This window comes from Gavia stellata, chromosome Z (genome assembly GCF_030936135.1).
Source record: "Gavia stellata isolate bGavSte3 chromosome Z, bGavSte3.hap2, whole genome shotgun sequence".
Classification (NCBI taxonomy): domain Eukaryota; kingdom Metazoa; phylum Chordata; class Aves; order Gaviiformes; family Gaviidae; genus Gavia; species Gavia stellata.
The window spans coordinates 29,898,768-29,921,463 of NC_082637.1; the positions used below are offsets into that span (position 1 = coordinate 29,898,768).

The 22,696-nt window shown below is 38.2% G+C and overlaps 1 protein-coding gene across 6 annotated transcripts in view; it reads right to left on the reverse strand.

Moving 5' to 3' along the window:
* Positions 1 to 326: 326 nt before the first annotated feature.
* Positions 327 to 22,696, reverse strand: part of LOC104262857 (zinc-regulated GTPase metalloprotein activator 1A-like) — a 29,552-nt gene continuing 7,182 nt past the window's right edge. For 3 of the 6 annotated variants that reach the window (XM_059833374.1, XM_059833371.1, XM_059833369.1), the window contains 10 exons: positions 21,688 to 21,725; positions 18,352 to 18,398; positions 17,496 to 17,582; positions 16,578 to 16,622; positions 12,653 to 12,709; positions 9,690 to 9,741; positions 4,809 to 4,877; positions 4,644 to 4,709; positions 1,527 to 1,656; positions 327 to 828 (listed from right to left, as the gene is read on the reverse strand). In XM_059833374.1, the coding sequence (XP_059689357.1) occupies positions 755 to 828; positions 1,527 to 1,656; positions 4,644 to 4,709; positions 4,809 to 4,877; positions 9,690 to 9,741; positions 12,653 to 12,709; positions 16,578 to 16,622; positions 17,496 to 17,582; positions 18,352 to 18,398; positions 21,688 to 21,725 (665 nt within the window). In that variant the 3' untranslated portion in view covers positions 327 to 754. Of the gene's footprint in view, positions 829 to 1,526; positions 1,657 to 4,643; positions 4,710 to 4,808; positions 4,878 to 9,689; positions 9,742 to 12,652; positions 12,710 to 16,577; positions 16,623 to 17,495; positions 17,583 to 18,351; positions 18,399 to 21,687; positions 21,726 to 22,696 lie in introns of those variants that run through there. The other 3 variants (XM_059833372.1, XM_059833370.1, XM_059833373.1) reach the window with 3 other exon arrangements.

Consider the following 22,696-nt stretch of genomic DNA (forward strand, 5'->3'; position numbering starts at 1 on the left):
AAGACAGCGCCCAGCCGCAGTGTCAGAGAACCCCACAATAAATCACCCAGGGCAGTCTAGACAACACAGTGAAAATGTGCTGTCCCCGGTCCCCCAAACCCTGAACTGGCAGGGTCATGGCCTAGAAGATCTATGATGTCAGCTAAACACTTCAGGTATGTGACTGAACGCTGCACTCATAGCTATTATGCAGAAAGTATATACTCCATGTGGTCCTGAGCCTCTGCTACCTATGTATCTTTAGTTTCATTTACACAACAGGTTTATCCGTACCTGAAATGGATGTATACGTTCAAAAATCACAAAACAAGTGGAAAGAGATGGAAGACAGTTTAATAGTAAACACTACATACCTTTCACTGTGATTACATCACTGGCAATAATCACTGTTACCTCATTTCCAGTAGTAAAAGAGAGCTAGCTGGAGAAAGCACTAGGCTTCAAACATGTCTACCATATTCCTATTGTAATACTTCATGTACAGCATAAACAAGTATTTTGCCTATCTGCACTTCTGCACAGGTAAATGATGTTACTGACATAATGTAAGCCAAATCCAAAATGGTAGAATTCCTTGTGTTTGCTTCTAGACCATAACAGCAGGTCATCTGGGATTCTTAGGAGGACTTCAGGGTTTAACTGTTGTGTAAATTGCAAGAGTAAAAAGAAACTACTATACTGCATGTCATTCAGTTTTTTCTGTCATAAAAAGCTTGCAGGGTTAAGCAAACATTTCATGTTTTCTAGTTTGATGTCAACTGTTTCTCTGTTTCTCTCTCACAGTGGCTATGAATACTTCTTTGATGGTCTCCTTATCCAAGTTCCTGCCTGTAAGGAGAAATAAATTAGCTAATTATATTTTACAGTGTATTACAAAAATGCATGCATGTAGCAACCTGCAAGTCTTCTGAGCAAAGAAAATGCTTATTATACCAATGAGTGAAAACAGAGCAGTATTAAAATGAAGCTGCAGGTAACAAGATAACTTTGGATTTTATGGGCAACAACAGACTTGAAGCTGTACAAGTGAGGGAAAGGAGGAAAAATAGGGTTTTTTTGGTAATAAAAACACTTTGCAAAGCAGAGTAACACATAGGAAATAAGAAATGTACAACTTCAGCTTTACAAGCGTTTCAGAAAAAAAAACAGATTTTATACATTTTAATGGCTATAATCACCTTTCTTACAGTTACTGAATATTTGATCAAACATTCAAACCATTCCCATCACCATATTTATAACTATGGATTAAAAAATAACATTAAATATGCCAACATAATTTATGAATACTTAGTATTTTGTTTTATTTCACCAAAAAGGGATAGTGTAGATTCCTCTCAGCTGGAATATAAAAATGCTGGAGGTTCTGATGGATAAACCTTTGACTGAAGGTTATGTTGGACATACTCACTGCTATCGTTCTGGCCAATTTAGGCCAGCTGCTTTTCACTGGAGAAGTCACAGGACTGCATGATGAAAGAAGAGCTTCTTAAAGTCACATGAGGAGATACGTAATTTCCTCTTACCTATTAGGACCAGCCTATTTGTTCTCTTTTCGTCTTCTTTCCAGGCTACTGCAGTCTCTTCCAGATCATAAAGCTCATGGACACCTTGGACTATCACCTGATGAGATTTGCCTTGAATAGATACCAGTCCCTTATCAGAAAAATAACTGTTAGGATATATAAACAAACCTTTAAAAATGAAACATCTAAGAGGGGAAAAAAACTTTGAAACTAAGCCAAGCAGTGAAAAATATTCCTGGCAACTATGCACCAGTTAGTCAAAATAACCATGTAGTATGATCTCTTCTACTTGTAACATCCATTCTCGCATCTCCTTATTTTTTTAAAGACTAATAATTCGACTTTGCCATTCTCTGCCTTCTGTTCCTCATTTGGTCAGTATCTAGCATGTCTGAGCAAAAATAAAATGTCATCTGCTACTATGCCACTTTGAATATATGTATGGTGTATGACGTATGTGGCCATGAAAGATTGATTGCCTATCAAAGATGATGTAAAATGAGCAAAAATGTTTGATTTCAGATTATTCTGGTTAAGCTCTCATGCTCAGCATTTTCACTCTTCTGAAACAGAATCTTTGAATACTGGAGAAAGAACAAACATTTATGAGGTAAAATGACTAGCGACAGAATTAGAAGGGATTACTGTCAGAGTAAGCCCATTAGCCCACATACCAAAAGTTCTATTAAAAGAGTTTTCATGCCTTCATGTAAAACTTTTTAAAATATTCTAGTGGAACACATTCTGTAAAACATGTGTCATACTTCCCTAAAGAAAAAAGTTAAAAATATGTCACGAAAAAAGGTCTGCATTGGACATATTAGTTGGAATTCTATGACTATCACTACTAAAAGGATTATGGCTGCAGGTAAGATACAAATACAAAAGCAAGAAACTTTGGAACCCTTTCTATCATTAGCTGGGGTTCATTTCCTTTGGTTATTTGTCTGTGACTGAGGGCCAGCACACAGATTATCACAGGCCTCAGAACTCCTGAAGAATTACTTCAATTCCAATGCTCAATAGAACAAAAATGTAGTTGTGCATAGCAGTACTGTTTTCAGACAGCTTAAGACGCATCAGTGGCTATTTTCTTCTATTTGTCAGGAAGAGGAAGACAAAGATATTCTCGTTTTGTTGCTGAAAGAGCAAGAATACAACCCTTCTTCCAATGAAATGAAAGTAAGTTATGTTGCTATCCGTGACGCACAAGTGTTCTCAGAAAACAAACCAGAGCATATTTTCCTGTATTTCTTGCAGCCTACCAAATGACAGACTTGATTCTCATTGTTTAATAATTTACTTGGCTGCTTGGTATAAGGAAAATGAAAATATATCCTAAATTGTTACCTATGCTCTTCTCAAAACCATCCAACTGAAAAACATATGAAGTGCCCATGAAGATGAATACTTATGGGCTGCACCTTTAAAACTACAGTCTGACAATACTGTAAAAAGTTTTAAGTGTAGACCACAACGAGTATTGCATGGCTATGTTATACCAAATTCAACTTCTTCATATTATGCCAACAACTGTAATTACAGATAGCAATCTGTAGTTACATCCCTAGATAAGGAGACATTTATGTGAGATGGATGGAACCTTTCAAAGCAATGGAGGTGAAAAATGAAAAAGTGATTTAACTATGTCCTGATTATTAACTCTGCCACTGATGTTTGGAACTGTACATCTTCCCTCTGTGGAATAATTGCTGGAGGTTATTTAGGAATTAAATTTGTATTAAAGGTACAGCATTGAAGAAATCTTCAGGGTGGAGTGTGGCGAATATGCAAGGAATCCATCCCACAGAAGTTCCCTAGGCAACCTTAGATGTTGGCAATACCAGGGGAGCTTGGTGCACTGACTCTAAGAGAAACTACACGGAGGGTGGAGCGGAGTGAAGACACCGCAGCCAGGCTCTGTGATAAAACGGGAACTGGAAGGTACTATGGAACTGACAAGCTGCATATTTACTACCCTGAGCTGCATATTTACCACCCTGAGCCAACATCTGTCATTTTTTGACAAAATACTATCCTTTGGGTGAACTTTGCTCATTATAATCTCATTATAATACCAGAAAACACACCTCCATTCCAAAGCTACCCACCTCCAAGGTGCGACCACCCCTCACTGAGCTTGCGCTCTGAATTTTTCTTAGTCTATACCTTTAAAAGTAAATGAGAAACTTTTACACCAATTACAATAGAGGTATGTATGACTAGAGTCACTCAAGCTCCACCTGTAAGGACAAATAATATAAAATGGCTTAAGAGAGGAAGGATGCCAGGGAAGATACCATCGCAGACTGCCTTTGACACCTGGGATCAGTCGACGGGCTGAGCCTCTCTTCCCCCCCACAGGGACGCCTTTGGGTAAGATTCGAACACTTGGTTATACTGAGTGCTTCCCCGGGAAACTTAGAAATCTCTATAGAGTTGCTTTGTAACTTAATGCATTTGTAGCCAGGCTGTATTACTCACATTCTTGGTATTTGCACATGCTTCGCAAGCAGTAATTTTATCACCGGCAATCCAAAAGAACTCGTGTATCTGTTGCTTCAATAAACTGCACTATTCACTAATCTAGCCATGAGAGTTCTCATTGAACGCCACCAAATCCCTTAAGTGTGGCCGTGCTAGTTCATGGAACGCGACTAGACTGAAAGTGTGCAGTGTTACGAGTGTATCCGTAATTGTGAGAGTTCAATACATTGAACGCGACCGGACTTGTAACACAGAAAAATTGGGCATCACTCAGAATCTAAGCCTAGCCGCCCCCAGCCCCTCTGATATCTGAGGACAAGCTGGAACGCAAGGGGGTTTATTGTCTGCCAAATTGCCTTGCCCTTTAACGCGACACCCTCTCAGTTCAAAACAAGTAGGATAAATGTTTGCTTCTCTGTCAGCTACCTCCATTTGAGTTGTTCCACCAGCCAGCAGATAACAAACTGTCTCTACACAGAACAGTAACAAATTGCTATTCTCCATTTTGTCTGCTCTGCTACAGTGATCCAGTAGCGCCTCTGATAGGTCTGTAACTGACAGCACACTTCAGTTTTTTAGGTGTGGAAAAGGAAAAGCACGAAACGAAGAACTCGGTCATTTCTGACTAACCTTCAGTCTTATGACATCCATGGTGCATCCAGTCTTATCTTTCACATTCTTCTCCCACAGAAGATTCTATGAGAAGGAAAAATGTTTGCATAAAAAGAATGGCATGGGACAATTTTCTATAAAAAGCCACAATGATTTTTCATTTGACAGTGAGATGTTACGTACCTGAATAAAGAGATTTAAGTTTTCTTCTTTTATATTTCCTGGAACTTCAAATGTTACTGTAATTATACCCTGCAAATGGAAAGACCCACTTATTATTACCAAACTAAATAAACATTTCATTACATTAATTTCAAGAAGTGTTCTTTATAACTTGGTCTCATACCCATAACTAAAGATTAAATACAAGCAACAAGCAGCAGATTAAATATAAGCAACAAGCAGCAAATCTAAATGTTTATCTAATGACTTAGTAAACTCACCAAAACAACCCACAGCTAATGCTCTGAGCAGCTTCAAAACAAGACAGTCTAAAGTTCACTGTGCTACACACATAGTGCAGTATTGCTTCTGTTGACCTTCCACACGAAGATAATAAGCAGTCTTTATCATCCAACAAGGACTTGCAGCCTACTTCGAGACAAGTGTTCTGCTCTCATTTATGCCTTATCTGTCTCAACAACCATCTTAAAACTGTGGGTGTTGAACTAAACAGGGATAGTAACAATGAATTCTGTTTTCTGCTGGTCAAATGGCTCTACACTACAAAACCAACTATAATTTCCTTAATAATACAAGCATGCTACAACTCTCATAACATTCAGGCAGGCTTCTATTGAACTTTTTTTCTACTTTAGGTATCCATTCAGACTGTTGTTACTATAACTGAACATATTTAAGATGAACACACATTTTAATTGAAACAAAAACAAATTTTAATTAAACAAAACTTAAGATTCTGATTGCAATTATAGCTAAGCATGAAACTGATTTGATATTTAATCTTTAGTTCCAAAAGGAGGTTATAATTCTTTTGCTGTTTTCCAGACTAGCAACTTTACAGTCAAGATTTGCAATTCAAAAAGAAAAATACAGGCATTGTATGCATCATATTTTAACCTGAAAATTAAATTTAATCATAGCAACTTTCTAGACGGAAAGTACACTTTTCTAAACTACTGTATAAAAAGACAAGTTTTTCTTTTTTTGCAGCCCCTGAGGGGACTGTTGTTGGGTGAACCGCACCTAGTTGGGGATACCCCGGAGAAGACTGTGATCCATGACTCAACCACAGAGCAGGATACCTGTATATGGACTGGGGCCTGTGGGTGACCCATGGAGCAGGGACACTAAGGAACAGAGCAGTGACAAAAACACTAAGAAGCAAAATGGAGCAGAAAGCTACTATGCAAAACTACAGTTTACAGACTGCTAAGAAGTCTGTCTTCCTTATAAGCCCCCTTTAAAGTACTGAAAGGCCACAGTAAGGTCTCCCCGGAGCCTTCCCTTCTCCAGGCTGAACAACCCCAACTCTCTCAGCCTTTCCTCATAGGAGAGGTGTTCCTGCTCCAACAGGTCCATGTCTTTCCTGTGCTGGGGGCCCCAGAGCTGGAAGCAGTATTCCAGGTGGGGTCTCACGGGAGCAGAGTGCATTACTGCAATGACTTGGGGAATCCAGAAAGACCCTTGATTCTGGTACTGGGCATCTGTGATTGTACACTCTGGTGTAAGTGGTGCACCTGTTACCTGTGTGTGGATGTGTGCAGACAATGCATAAACTGTTGGAAAAAGCAGGGACCTGTGAAAGCCCTAGTGGGACAGGAAGATGACGGAAGACACAGGATGGTGCCAGCTTCAAGCCCATGCGCCCATGGTATGGGGTCTTAACAGTCCCCTAGAGCAGCATTCATGAAAATTAGGCCAGGAGTTGCAAAAGGGATACAACTACCACCTGTAAAACACTAGGAGATGTGCTGCTTTGCTGTGGGGGTATGCCAGAATTTATCATATGCTTCAAATGGAGCCACAGAAAGATAAGGACCACTTGGAATTCATCACCATCAGACTGGTAGTCACTGTTAGACTAACGGTCTGCTAAGAGATGCACTAGCAAGTGGTCAGCAAGAACAACAAACCCTGAATCAAAACTTAGCAGCTGGTAACACTGAACTGGCCAAAGGGAAAGCTGTGTGACAATCCATCCAATCTACTATGGAAAGAGTAAGCCAGTTTAAAATTAAAGAGTCCTACGAGGCAGCCCATGTTACAGTGCTGCAGAAATGGGAGCACCACTGCCAAAAGTGCAACCACTCTGTGATCTTTTACTCAGAGTAGTTAAAGCAGTGCAGGACACCTGCAGCTGCGGTCCCCAGAATTCGCTTCTGCAGTGGCTGTGGTGGTGCTGGGACACTGGAAGAAGGCACTTGCAAAAGCAGGAAACTCTGGGATTTACTGATAGAGGGGTATGCTGAGCTCGATCCTTCTGATCCCACAAACAAGACCCCTGTGAAGGAACTAGGAAGAAGGGGCAATCAACTGTGATCACTTTGACTTCTGCTGTTTTTACAGGCAAGGGGTATGGGACCCCAAAAAGGCTGAGGCCACAGACCAAAAGCTCCAACAGCTAGGCACAGTCCTACTGCCCCTCTGGTATCACCTGATAACCTGATCAAGGAGTGACCTAGAGTATCATACTGGGGGGGAACAAGCCAGAGACAGGTGTGAGATCAGCCTCATGGCAAAGCATGACAAAATTGCAGTTGTGAAAACGTCAGGAGAGGGTGAAAAATCTCCATGCTCCCACCCTACAAATTGGGACTTGGAAAGAGGAAAAGAAGTCCTTCAAAGATCTACACCTGGGAGCTAAGGAATAACAAGCTCAGGAGAAAGGTCAGAGCTCAGTTAATATGGTTACAGGATGTGAAGCAAGCTCTGGGATATTGAAGTTATCTGATGCATCATCTTACTCCCCAACTAGGGAAATGCCCATATTATATCAAAGGAATGCTGGCCACCACGCATTTTGGTTCTGGATGAAACTACAGCTGTCGGACTCAGAAACCAACTGGATATCCAACAGTGGTGTTACTGCGTGTTTGTACTGTTTAATTGAATACTTGCTTGTATATTAAGACATGGTGAGTAAATGAAATGGCTGAGTTGTCTTGATATGGTGTTTTGCAGGAAAAAAGCCTGAATTTTACAGTAAACAATGCTAACCTTACTCATCTACACCAAAGGGTGGAGCCCACAATGGAAACATCTGAATTCAAACCTTTACGATACTAACCTCCATCATCCGCTTGGCAGGAAATGGAGGTTAAATACTACAATTTTTAATGTGTATATTCAGACTGCTACAACATTTAACCCCTACAATCTAACCCTCAGTGGCAAGGAGTACTTGGTGTGTACTAGGTGTACATTCGGTTTCTGATGATATTAAGGGTAGAGTCTATAACCCATATATGCTCACATAGCTCTTTAAGTACGTGTAAGCTTACAAGGCTTATGTAGCAGGGGGCTGCAGTGCTGAGGGGTGTGGGAAGAGGCCATCAACTGCCTTGTGTGTCTCACAACCAGTTCCAGCCAGCTCTGAAACCACACAACAGTAAAAAAAAAAAAAACATCCCACCATCTTCAGGCAGAGGAACACATGGCACCCTGTTAGAGACAGACACCTCCAGCCGCTTGGGACTGAAGACTCTTTGGAGAAGGCACGCCATGCCACACCAAAGGGGGTACTACACCCCTGAGAGAGTGCAGCTTGTTGTTTACCCACAGAGCAGGGGCACTCCACAGGTACTGAGGGCCCTGCAGGAACCACAGGGAAGGAATCCTAAGGAACAGAGCAGTGATGAGGAACAGAAAATCATTATGCAAACACCCCCAACTTCCTATGCTACATGTGCCTTTGCTGGGAGAACGTGGATGGACTAAGTGTAACCCACTGAAAAAAAATAGGGAAAGTTAGGGGAGAGAGGCAGAGATGTTCATGTAAGTGTTTGTGTAATTGTTTTGCCCTTTTTTTTTTTTTTCAGTTCTCAAATCAGTAATTTTAAGTTTTTGCTGCCTGGCAATAAATTCAGTAATTTCCTGATTTAAGACTGCTATGCTTTTGAGAAGGGTCTAAGCAGAGAAAGATACTATGATCATAACATTCGGTAAACAAACAAAAAAAAAAAAAGAAAAAAGAAAAGTAAAAGGGAGCCTTTCTAGTAAAACCTGTACATCCTGGACAACACAGGTGCTTAAAAGTAGCAATTGGCATAGAACCATTTACATTCTGTAGGGATGATGGACCAGACCTTTTTCCTTAAATTCATCTTTGAAATTAGATATGCTGATCACAAAAAATATTGTATTTGCGCAAATGAAAGCCACAAAGGCAGAAATGCTATTTGCAGTTGCATTATGCTAGTATCATTGTATTGCACACAGGAAGAGAAAAAGAGTCTGTCCTCATATAAACACACATTGGATTGAGTACCAGGGGTGGGCGACAATACATTTTAGAGTTTAATTTGACATACTAAGAACAACAACAACAGAACTGTTGGGTTTTTTTTTAGCATACCTGTGCTTACAGGATTGATACCTAGTTTATAGGGCAAAATCTACCTCACTGATACAAGTTAAACTGTTACTATTTCTTGTGAAAACAATGGGAAGCACTCAGAATGGAAAGCTACACACACTTAACTACTTAGTGAAGCTTTATTACAGCTTTAAAGAACGCAAAGTCATGAATAACCATCTCCCTGGTATCTACATACACAGACAACATTTGGACAAAAAACCTACAGGTTAAAGACTGGCTACAAATTCAGGACTTGATTCTGCAAATATTAAAAAGAGACTGTCTGGAGCAGTGGAAGCCTGTAAGATATTTTTGAAATTAAGATTCTAAATGGATATAGTAAGTCTATCTACAACAAAGCACAATCTTATATGTATTCAATGTAATCTTCCAAAGATCATAAAACACATTACTCCCTAACTAAAACCTTCTGAAAAGGTAACATGATTAGCATGCAATGCTTGCAATTACCCTAAACAACCTTGTTGTTACAAAAAGATTGAAGCAGTAGTTTTGGTAATTACCTTATCTAGATGTGCATGTGTTGTCTTTACATGCTCAAGCTTTTTCTGCAAACTGAAAACAAGTAAAGTTAAATGTCGCGTTTGAGTAGGATGGACAAAATGTCATTATTTCAAAATTTAAATAAACGCTTCAGTATTGCAGAGCAAAACTAAAATATCAAAGATAGACTGTATGCTCAGAATAAGCTTCAACTGTTAATTCAGTTTGAATCTCAAAATAGGTATGTTTATAAATAGGTATTGGTTTGATCTAGTTAATGATTTGTGTTGAACATTAGGTTTTTTAAAATATAAACATAATGATGATTTGCAGTATCTTTATTTTAAATATTTTTACTTCAAGAATTACAACACCCTTGATATTCCTTTGCGCAGGAACAAAAGACAAACTACATCATTAAAGCAAGAAGGGAAAAAACACTAGAATCTGTCTATTTATTAGAGGCTGATTTTTTGAAAATATTTTAGAAGGACTATTTGAAAAGCAGGAAGAAAAAATGTACAAAGCTGTTGCTTGTGACAATGAAATCTGTAACACTAAATGAAATACTGTATCATAGAATCACAGAATACCAGGTTGGAAGGGACCTCAAGGATCATCTGGTCCAACCTTTCTTGGCAAAAGAAAGCAAGATGGCCCAGCACTCTGTCCAGCTGAATCTTAAAAGTGTCTGATGTTGAGGAAGCCACCACTTCCGTGGGGAGATTATTCAAATGGCTGATTGTTCTCATTGTGAAGAATTCTCTTGTGTGCAGCTGGAATCTCCCCAGGAGTAAGCTGCACCCATTACCCCTCGTCTTCTCCATGTGACTCCTTGTAAAAAGGGCATCTCCATCTCCTTTGTAGCCACCCTTTAAATACTGGAACGTGGTGATAAGGTCTCCCCTAAGCCTTTTTTTCTCAAGGCTGAACAAACCCAGTTCTCCCAGCCTTTCCTCAGATGGCAGGCTTCCCAGTCCTTTGATCACCTTTAGGGCCCTGCTCTGGACCCTCTCCAGCCTGTCCACATCTTTTTTGCATAGTGGGGACCAAAACTGAACACAGTATTCCAGGTGTGGCCTGACAAGCATCAAGTCCCACTGAGTGGAGTGGGATAATGACTTCTTTATCTCTGCTGATGACGCCCTTGTTGATGCAACCCAGCATCCCGTTAGCTTTCTTTGCTGCAGCAGCATACTGTTCACTCACATTGAGCTTGCTGCCCACCAGGACCCCCAGGTCCCTTTCCACAGAGCTGCTGCCCAGCTGGGTAGATCCCAGCCTGTGCTGCACTCCTGGATTATGTATTCCCAGGTGCAAGACCTTACACTTGTCCTTGTTAAACTTCCTAAGGTTCTTGTTAGCCCACTCTTCCAGCCCATCCAGGTCTTCCTGCAGGGTTCCTCTACCTTCCGAAGCGTCCACTTCCCCACTCAGTTTGGTATCATCGGCAAACTTCACCAGGGTACATTTGATCCCACCATCCAGATCACTTATGAAGATATTAAACAGTGTTGGGCCCAATATCGATCCCTGGGGGACCCCACTTGTGACAGGTTGCCAGTGGGAAAAGGAGATATTTACCACCACCCTCTGGGTGTGGCCTCTCAGCCAGTTCCCCACCCACTGCACAGACAACTTGTCTAGACTGTAACACATCACTTTCTCTAAGAGGAGGCTGTGGGAAACCATATTGAAAGCCTTGGAGAAATCCAGGTAGGTAATGTCCACCGCTCACCCGACATCAACCAAGCAGCTTACTTTGTCATAGAAGGCGATCAGGTTTGTCAAGCACAATTTGCCCTTGAAGAATCCGTGCTGGCTCTTCCCAACCACGTGCTTCATTTGACTTGTGATAGCCCCCAGGAGGATCCATTCCATAACTTTCCCAGGGACTGAAGTAAGACCGTTGGGCCTATAATTTCCTGGCTCCTCCTTTAAGCCCTTTTTGTAGATAGGAATGACATTAGCCTTCTTCCAGTCTTCTGGGACATTCCACAACTTCTCAAAGAGCATGGAGAGCAGCCTCGCAATGTCAGCCAGCTCTTTTAACACCCTCGGGTAGATACTGGCAGGGTCCATCAATGTGTAGCAGTCAAGCACTTGTAATAGTTCACATACCAACTCTTCCTTCACTGACAGTGGGTCTGTGTTTGCATCAACCTGGATTTTTGTTCCCAAGGCCTGGGGCCCAACAGTGCTGGTAAATACAGAGGTGAAGAAAGTGTTGAGAACCTCTGCCTTTTCAGCGTTGTTGGTGACTAATTCACCTCTCCTGTTCAACAGCGGGCCAGTATTTTCCTTTTGTTTCTGCTTGTTGTTTACATACCTGAAGAACCCTTTCTTGAAGTTTTTGACATCTCTGGCCAATTTCAATTCAAGCTGAGCTTTTGCTTTTCTAACTGCATCACTGCAGCACACAAAGTGAACAGAAAGCCCTTCTCCCCTTGCCTCCAATTTTACTTTTCCACCCATCTAGCATGCCGAACTCACATGTGGCATTAAAAAAAAACCCATGGAACACACTAACCAGAATTTGCAGTGGCTTCATTTGTTGTGAAGCCTCAGTCCCTCATTGTTTTCTGTGAAAACTAAGGAAGCCTCCAGTTTATCATGATGTGAAGTGAGAAAAATTTTGATATCCTTTAAGTTTTAAGAGAACCAGAAAAGAGTGTACAAATCTGCTCTACTACTACTATTAACACAAAACTGGTATTTTGGGGAAAAAAGCCAACCAACCATCCACACCTGGCTCATTTCACTTTAAAAAGTCAAAAAGCTTTTGTTGCACGCATTTCAAGTGGACAAAATTCTCAGTCTCAGATTACCACTTACAAAGTGAGAATTTTAAGTGACTAAACTAGAATTTCTAACAGAAACTCAGATGTAAATTTGAGCCAGGATTTGAGTGTGTCTATTTCATGCATGTATTTATACAATGGACATTATTTCTAATAAAAAGACAGTGAAATTATCACCATACCTTATTCCAGATAAACCGTCAAAAGCATGCAGGTCCAAGACATTGGAGAGATCAACTCTAAACAGGGGGAAGAATGCAAGCTTTGTATTTTTGCTGTATTTAAATATTGTGTACACTTAAATAATTATTTTTAAAACCCTTCTCTGAAGCTTATGCTTCTTTTCCTGTCTATCATTCTAATGCCATCAATCCTTAGCCTTATTTTTGGATGTTGGTGGTTGGTATTGTTTCCTACAAGGAAACGCAGTTTTTATTTACACAGTAATATGTAAGCACAGAAACATAATTTAAAAAGGTATAGTCAAATAGAAGGTATTTCCAAGGAAAATTATAAAATGCCTCATATTGGATGCCCGAAAAACTGATTTTCCCTAAATAGGAAACGGAACCCCGAACTTCTTCCCAGCAATTATTCTGCACCCTTAGTATTTACTAATACAGACCCTCCTCTCAACACACAAAACCCCTGGAATACAGGTAGCTTCTACTGACACTCTGTTAGCAAAGAAATCTGAAATACGCTATGAGGCAAGTGCTACTATGAAGAATTTCCGCTCTAACATCTGAAACTTAGACAAATGAAAAATGTAATATGGAACAGACAGCACTGATCATATTTACTTTTAAGAACAGCTACCTATAAACTTGCATAAGAAGCTTTTTTTATAAAAGCAATACAGACTATAGGTTTCACTCCTAATAGCAACTCACAGCTTTCTAAGTGCAACTGATGATACGTGGCTAAATACAAGGAACATATGAGAGGCTAAAAACAAACAAACAAAAGATCTCTGGAGTGTAGCTGGTGTTATTAAACTTTTACACCCAACAGTAGCTTTACAAAGCAGTTTCTAAGATGAAACGTTTATAATGTAAAACACATAAATACTGCCACTCTAAAGTTCACGACCAGCTCAGTGCTAATTGTTTGTTCTCAGCAGTGTTCTGAAAAATCACACAGAAACACTCAGGAAAATGTTACACTGGTCCCTTTTACGTGTGGGCTTTTGAGGGAAAAAATCCCCTAATTAAATATATGTTCTCAAATAACATGTTAATAAATTAATTTTGTGCTTATTTCACTTTTGGAATGTTTAATCATGGGAGAGACAGTATCTGTCATTCACTAAAGAGTATCTACTAGTAACACAAGAGTTGTCATTGAGGACTGCATCTGAGGTCCACTTAATCCAATATCCAAAATTTAATGCTGGCTGGCATCAGACACCAGAGAATGGTACCAATGTGGATACTACATTTTGCACATTGGATCTCTTCCTAATGGACATGGACAGATACTGATTTAAGACTCAAAGCATTAAGTCAAATATCCTCTTCAAAATTGTTAGCCATGCTGGATACCACCATCACCTCTACAGAAACCTTTTCTTTTTCATGTTACAAAAATCTTGGCCTCAAACTTGGAACGGATTTCCTAGGGCAGTCAGACCCATGCATATGCAATTTATGAACAATTTAACTTTATTAATAGAGTTTGCTTCTTTTCTCCCTCCAAAGCATTTCACTGACTATTTCTGTACTCTGCCTTGAAACTAAAGAACAAGGAACTCCTGCTCTGCTTTCCCAAAACCACTGTTAGCTCTTGGTAAAATCATCACCTGGCCACTTCTTTGATTTCAAGCCCTGATCATCTTTCATGATTTTCTTCCCCATTCTTCCCCATTGTGAGGAATTCCTATTATGAGGAATTCCTATTCCTCATAATATAAAGTTCCAGAATTTTAAAAATTAATATAGTGTTCCAAAAGTTTACTGAACATGAGGAAATGAAAATGCTACAATTGTATCTCTGCAACTCCATCACTTTACAGTACTTGTTCTTTTGGCTTTCAATCTTCCGTGCTGCACTCAAAGTACATGCATTAGATGAAGAAATATCACTGCACAGAGGCCATTAAAACTGTAAATGATACAGAAGTCTCAAAACCAAAAGATAGCCAAATTTAGATATTGTAAAATTAGCTATGAGTAAATATCCAAGATTTACCGTCAGAATAAAATCGTACTTAAATTTAAACTGGAGTCACCAGAACATCCTCATCTCCATCTACAGACAGAGAAAAATGCCAGGAGCTTTACTCTAATACAACTCAACTTCATTAAATACAAACTTAATAATACTGAATTTACAGAATAGGACAAATTAACAAAAGTCTAAAATTTTGCAGCAGAATCTAGAGTGACTATTTAAACATTAGAACTCTTGACATATTAAAAAAAAAGCTTAATTATCAGAACTGTTCACAAGTTTATCCACACTTGCTGTTTTGAACATAAGTCCCTAAATGACAACAAATCCATGGAAGAAAATAGCATTTTTTGTAATAGAAACACATGCTGACTTAAGAGAAATGATTCACTGAGGATCACCAGAAGGGCAATAATGAATCAATATGAAACACCTCTCAGTAACAGAATTTATCAACCCCTCTATAATATTGTTTATTCTTGTTCTAAGCATTCTTCAAGAGAATTTGCAAGTTAACAAGGAATGTGAAGTTGTCAAAGCTACTTAAACATTTCACCTTCCTCCTTGAACAAAGTAATGAAAACAATATGAGAATAATCCTTATAAACTAACATGATAGTCACTAACGAGAATGCTTTTCATAGTGCAACTGTTCCACAGCAGGGCATAAAACTTCCAGTGATCAGACTGCAGACAGAATTTCAAATAAGTTTAAGTCAATAGAAAAGTTAATAAGATCAACATTTTGGAAATGTAAACCAAGCTGATCTTTAGATTAAAGTCAGACAAGCACCCACCTTCAAAAACCTGGGTTACCAAACAAAATACATATTCTACAGTCACTTGTTGATGCTATCTGATCAGCCAACAACAATAAGCATTTTTCTCTACACTTTCCAACTACATTTGGCAATAACTTTAAAAAGCCAAGTATACTGTATTATGTCTACTATTTTCCCGTAAAAAATTGCTTAAAACAGCAATTATAGGAACATTTATCACAATATAGTCAAATAATTAATGTAATAGCATACAAATCAGTCCTAGAAGTCTGAAAGATATGCTGCTCTCCTAATGTCCCTGGGAATACCATTTCCATTTAATTCCTTATTAAAGATGAAATCTGAGTCAATGAAAAATAGCAAAACCAATGCAATCACTCTTCATTCTTATAAACTCCCTTGCACTTCTTTCAAAGTATTTTTGTAGTAACAACTTATCTGCAGCAGCCATCACAAGTGAAAAAAATCTTTAAGCTGACACAACTGAAAAAAAAAAATTATAGTGCACATGATCAACAATTAGCTCAGATACAACTTGGACTTACAAGTTGCTCTTTAGTTACAAGATCTGGTTAACAAGTTACGAGAAGCTTTGAATTTCTAACTGTAACGCTCCCTTAAAAGTCTGCTACGTTTTTGGAATATGCTGAATTAAACTACATCTACATTACCATTTTTCAGGAACTTTCCAAATGCTACTACTCTGTAAATGGCAACATGACTAAAATGCAATTTTAATTATTAAAAGCCATATTCATATTAAACTTAGAACAAAATGCAAGTTTTGGAAAAAATAATGCCCAAGCTTTTATAAAATCCAGTTCTCATGTAAATAAGAAAGATTTATGTTTATATTGCAAAGTCAAATAAAACCCACTACTGATAAGCTCTGTAAACTAAGCTGCATCTTAATAGCGATTTTTTTTTAAACTAGTTATACACTAGAGTGTAGGATGTGAACAGTAACAAAGAAAAATACATTTTTACATCTTTAAAAAAATTCCTTTATCTAAATGCTTATTAGTAAAATAAACACCGAGTTAAATATTTCTAATTCAATAGTTTTCCTTCAACCAAACCGATCTAACAGCATACTTAAACCTGTCACAAAAGAAGCAGGATCTGGTACCTAGTAAGAGTGGCCATTTAATACCTTGCTCTTTGTGTCTCTAGAATTTTAACAAGTCCATTTATTGACCTAAAATAAAACAGAAAAAACAGAAATTAGATGAAAATGCAACCGTAAAACACTGCTTGAACAACTTAACCATGGAAAGTAGCATGAGAAATAGCACCACAACAATAACCCCAACTCTGTTATTAACTTGTTGAACAAAGGAACAGACACCCCAAAAAGACTTCGTTTTTATTACTTTTTCATACCCTAAGTAAGAGTTGGGGAACTTCACAAGTTCTGACAACAAAATACTACCAGTAAGAATAGCAATTTCCTGTGCAAGACTCCTTATGAATCACTCCACTGGGTCTGAGCAGTTTTACTTTTAGATTTCAAACCACTAATAGATTTGTAAAGAATTTCAAAATTTCAATGTGTTCTTTTGGTTACCATGATACTGACAGAAAAAGATGGGACAAGCCTTTGATCCTTAATTTGATTCAGACCATTGGCTCTTCTACAGCCAAGATCATTGTTTGGGACTTCCTCCACACCTCTTTGCATTCGCTAGTGAACTCTTATCTACTTGCAGATTTTTCTTCCCCAATGGTAATTCAGAAAAACGGAAACAGCCGCCCAAAAATACAAAAACACGGGCATTTAAGACAAAGGCCTGTCCTTAGTAGGTAACATCAAATCTTATCTAGACAGGCAAACTACTAAGCTTGTATAAGCACATAAAAGTATTGAAATGCCTTTAGAAAGGGGCAGTCTCTTTTTCCCTGCTGAGCTAATGATTTATGTCAGTGTAATCATGAGATATAATTTCTGTATTAATAGCAAGAAGGAAGTAACTACGTTTAAATAAAAATTGATCTAAAATAAAATAGAAAAATCAGAAATAAAAATAACCCTTAAGCCAGTACAGTGTTAGTTATGCTAAAAGTTTCATACCTGACAGATGTTCTGACGTTATTCAATTCTTCCCCTGAAACCAAATCTGTTTTATTGATGATTATAAGATCAGCTAATGCAACCTGCCTATGCATTAAAGACAAGGGAAAAAAAAAAAAAGAGACAACGTGAAAATGGCAGAAACACCATCTCTCCCACAGCACCAAAAAAACAGTACGAGCATTGTCAGTACAGAAAGGCAAGCATTAATCAAACTAGAACATCACGGAATATGACTACAGTACTACTGTCTTCTTGAGGTGCTCTTCTGTGCCATAAGAGGAGTCTACCAAGCTACAAAGGCTTGCTAGTTTTTTTGGGGGGTTGTTTGTATTTTGTGTTGGTGGGTTTGGTTTTTTTTTTAAAGAAGTCATCTAATCCACAGTGCTTTGTAATTTATGAACTTCACAAGCCCCTATTTCTCTCACATGTACTCTTAACAAAGTCATACCTGAAGTCCCTTTGCTTTACGAAGACTTCCATTGTTACAATTACTGTTAATCATTGTGGCTCCATATCTAACAAAAAATATTCCTCTATCTCCAGTTCTACTTCAAGCACCTGGTAGACTCTAGCATGCAATTCTTTCTTCTTCCCAACACAGGAGGTTTTCTTTCACTTCTGTAAAAACCCATACCTCTTAAAATATGTATTAGAAGAGTCAGATCTTGACAAAAAGATCAATCAGAGCATGAAGTCACTTTTCTATTTTCTACCTCATTACACCAGTCTACCTTGGTTTAAAAGCAAAGAAGGAGACGAAAGCCTCATAACAGAAAAAGAAGCCATTTCTGATGAACTTCTATACAGCGCAGTTCCTAACTGTGACATATAAAATTAATTTATATATCCATACCGAGATGCTTCATTGACAAGGCCTTCTGGCTTTTCCTCTGTCAAGTGCTAAACAAAAATTAAAACAATTGGATTAAGCATATTCAAATGACATTTAAATTCATTTGCAGTTAAAGGAAGTCAAAACCAATTTAGCTGAGGTGTATTTTTCAACAAGGTATGGAGGAAGAAGGCATCTAGAATTTTTCTATAAAATGATGGTGACAAAGAATGTTTATACATTCACCAGTTCAAAAGCTTTTATGAATTTCTTTTATGAACACTCTTCTCTTTTAATGAATTTTATGACTAGATTGCTTAAGAGTTGGAAAACTGTTATTATAGTATTTATTTTTAATTACTTTTCAGAATTATGATTAAGTAAAAGAAGTCACCATAACATATAGTAACCATGGAAAAACATATCTGAAAAAATGACAATACAGTAATTTTTCTGATGAGTGTGACACTGACTAACTCTTAAAGATGAGTTAGGCTTGCAGTACAGGATTTCATGTACGTAACTGCATATTCCTTTTCTCTAAAAGTAAAGTTTGTCACATCTTTCATAGTAAAAATTCCTAACTTTTTCCGGGTTTGTACGAATAAACCACTAGTCCTTGGCAAGTCTGCCCAACATCAGTTTTAGCAGCCTACTCGAGCTGTAACTGGGCAGAAGAGTCACTCAGCACTGACTAAAGCAGCAGCTTCTGGTCATGCTGCAGGAGTTTAATCTCTTAACCATCTGCAGCTTTGTGCTCCATCTGTTTGCCAAAGCTAATGTCCTCACAGAAGAATTAGTGAAAGGGAAAAAAAAAAGCCTGCATCTCAAGCAGCAGCGTGAAGTTCAGCAACATAAAGCCTTACTTTCATCAGTAATTCAGGCAGAGCAACAGACTTTACACTGAAGCAGTGAAGGTTCAGCTACAAGTTATTTTCTGCCCACTCTGCCATAGAGGCAGCAAACTCCAGGAAAGAAGCATCACAGACACCTGGAGGCAGCAAAACTTTAAATTGGTGCTGTAATATTAGTAAGAGCTCACCTCTTACACCTGACATCTCTAGGAAGATTAGAGAGTCCTGTGTCCTTCATCAGCTCTAAATGTACCAGGCACAGTATTTTCAAATTTGGTTTTAAAGACACAAGAATACCAAATGGAAGTGGAATTAATTGTCATGGAAAACATAAATTTTAAAAAGGCATCTAACATTATTTGACTTAAAAAACAAAATTAGATTATTGCATACTGTCAGTCTGTCACCTTAACAAAAAAACCTATTTCCTGATTGTGCACAACCTAGGCAGAGCATAACAACAGGATCACTGAAAGGGAACCTCTCCTCTGACCTTTTCTTTGTAATCCTTTGTGTATTGATTCTATTGAATTAAATGTTGTCAGATTTGTTGCCCTGAAAAGGACAATGCCAGTAGCGCTGATGTCAAGTCCTGGAAGTAGAGAACTGTCACTTCAAGTAGTCCAACTGTTTGCCCGTGATTAAAAAAAAATGAGTATTTCAGATTGCTGGGTGACAAATCCATTAGAGTGATAACGCATGAGATCAATTACCACTTCAGTTTCAATTTGGCTGACTGGTCACAGGGTACTATTTGTCAGCTTTTCTTGTGATGGGTTGGCTCTTTGAAGCATGACACTCTTAAATTGCTGCCTATTATCTCAATGTCATTACCTGTATGGCTTTCAGAATTCTTTGAATAACAAGCAGCTGTTGAGGTCAAGCTTTGCAACCAGAGGAATTGCACAAGTTAGCAAGTTAGGAAGCAAAAGTTATTTACTTGGCAAATAACGGGGAAAGTTTGAAGTTTCTATTATTCTGAGTAGACGTCAGTGTTGTACAGGCTTACTGATTAAATAATGTAAGAGTTTTCAGCGAGCTGTCAAAGATAATAATGGATAGAAAAGCTGAATGTTTCAAAACATTTTTGTGTTGCTTCTCACGTATTACTTGAAAGTTTAAATATTAAAAAATCTATTTTTAAACAATAGTAATTCAGTGCTGCTGTGTACAACACAATTATATTTGATTCAAGCCAATAAATCAGCATTGCATGAAGAGAAAGATAAACAGAACATTTTTGCAAATAATAAAACACATCTGAATTACTATGAGGGCAATCAACTGAAAAGAGGGCTGACTTAAGACATTCTGTGGTTTCTTGTGATAGTTGAGCTGATTTAAAAGTCGGTTCCTGCTTAAAAAGGCAAACCAACTCTCAGCCCCTTCCCCTCGTTCTTCTCCCAGCTCCTCTGCAAAAGTCCTTGCAAAACACAATGGCTTAACTCGCCAAACTGGCTTGCTATGGGGTTAGATTAGTTCTGTACTGGTGCAACACAAATTGTCGAGAGGACAGGACTGCCCCCTTTCGGTAAATCAGCTGTTAGATCATCTCAGCTGAAACGAGAAACCCAAACAGTCCAAACAAATTAAAACCTTAAAAAGGAGGGATCGCGTCCTTATTTTTTACCATTATTCTTCAGCTTTCTCAGCTTTTTGCAGCCATTGTAAAATACAGAAATATTAAAAATACTTTCACAGCATGACGGGATTTTTATATCATGGAGGCATATTTTCTTATGGTCACTTTTATTTTGAATCCTGCAAAATCAATACCTAATCCAAGTAGTCACTTCCTAAGTCATTATGTTGTAAATAATTATTTGTATGATTAGGTGGTACAAAAAAAGTTGAGCTATTTGATTTAATCACAATTTCTGCTGTTATCCAACCTCACTGTTCTACAGGTCTGTTCTTTCATTACACTTTATATAGATTACTCTAATACCTGCTCTTTTTGTCTGCTTCCATGTAATGAAGTAATATTTTAATCTGAAACAGTACTTAGACACCTGGCTCCCTCATCTCTCCTCACCACAATCACCATTACATTAGCATCTTTCTCGATTTGAGCCCTAACTCACTTGTTACCCAACTGGTATCGGAGGTCTGTTCTTACTCCTCTCCTTTTAAGTAACATGGACCAATGACACTTTGTAAGACAAATTTCTCTACTGTTTTACAGTAATCCAAATGCCTATTTGGAATATGACTAAGATTCCTGAGTGAAGTGATAGAACTACAAGCAATCAAGTATCTAGCAAGTTGACAACTCTTAGTAGATATGCTGCTGTGTTGGTAAGAATCTGAATTCCTATGAGTATCAGTACTTCATTGTTCCCATTCAAAATACAATACTAATGTACCACAGTGACTGAAATACATCCTCATCCATTGCAAGAATTAAATCAATTGTAAAAGTATAATTAATCCGAATGAACGTTATTGCAACAGCTGTTATAACGTTGCAGTTTTACACCATGTAACAAATCCCATAACTTACCTGCAACCCATGCTTTGCGTCAACAACAGATACAATACCTAAAAGAGAACGTTAAAATGGACTAGAAATGTGCTGAAAGCAGCTAAGTTTAACAACTTGTAAACTTCCTGTACAATTACTGAAGTAACAGTACCACCACATGTACAACTGCTTATAATCCTTTTAATGCTTCCAGTGTACCTGAACATTATAGACTGGTCACCTAATTAGTTTCTTATTTGTTACTCCTATCTGTGGTAAGAAAAAAGTCTACCAAATCAGGTGATAAATTCTCACAAAGTGGATGTCTCTCCTCCAACAGCAAATTGGCAGAGGTATGCTTTCACAGGTTATCGAAACAAATTAAGGGGACTGACTGAGGTATACAGTTACTCTGACTGTAAGTAACCAGGAATCTGCAATTCTCTGCCAGAAACTTAGGAAGCTGTTTCCTATTCAACTGAATGTTTCTTTGGCTAGCTGGGTACTTTTACAGGCCGACTGAACTGTTAGTAGCATTTTTTTGAAGCCAAAAAGCAAGGGGTTTTCCCTAGATTTAAAAAAATTAAGACAAAAAAAAATTCAACATTCAACATGCTCTTTAATTACATATAGTGGTGATTTATATTACAGTAAACTCAGATTTTTCATGGAACACAGCAAATACTAGAGCTAACAACAGTACAATACGCAAAGAAGGCAGAAAACGAAAGGCAGGAGAGCCCAGATGTTGACAAGTTGAGAGTTCAGAAAAAAGGAAACAATTTAGGGAACACTGCATTGGGGGGGGGCGGGGGGGGAGAGATCTGTAATATTACTCCTAAATAATGTTTTATACCATTTACCTGAGTGTTTTCCCTCCCTTAGACCACAATCAAGATCTCTCCATATCTGATCCCTTAGCAAAACATTACACAATTTTTGTTGGATTTAGCAAAGTGAAACAGCTCACCAAGTAGATAAACAAGCATCAGAACAAGCAAGTTGATCTCTGTGGTCAAATTTGGGGATGTGAGAATCAAGATCATGT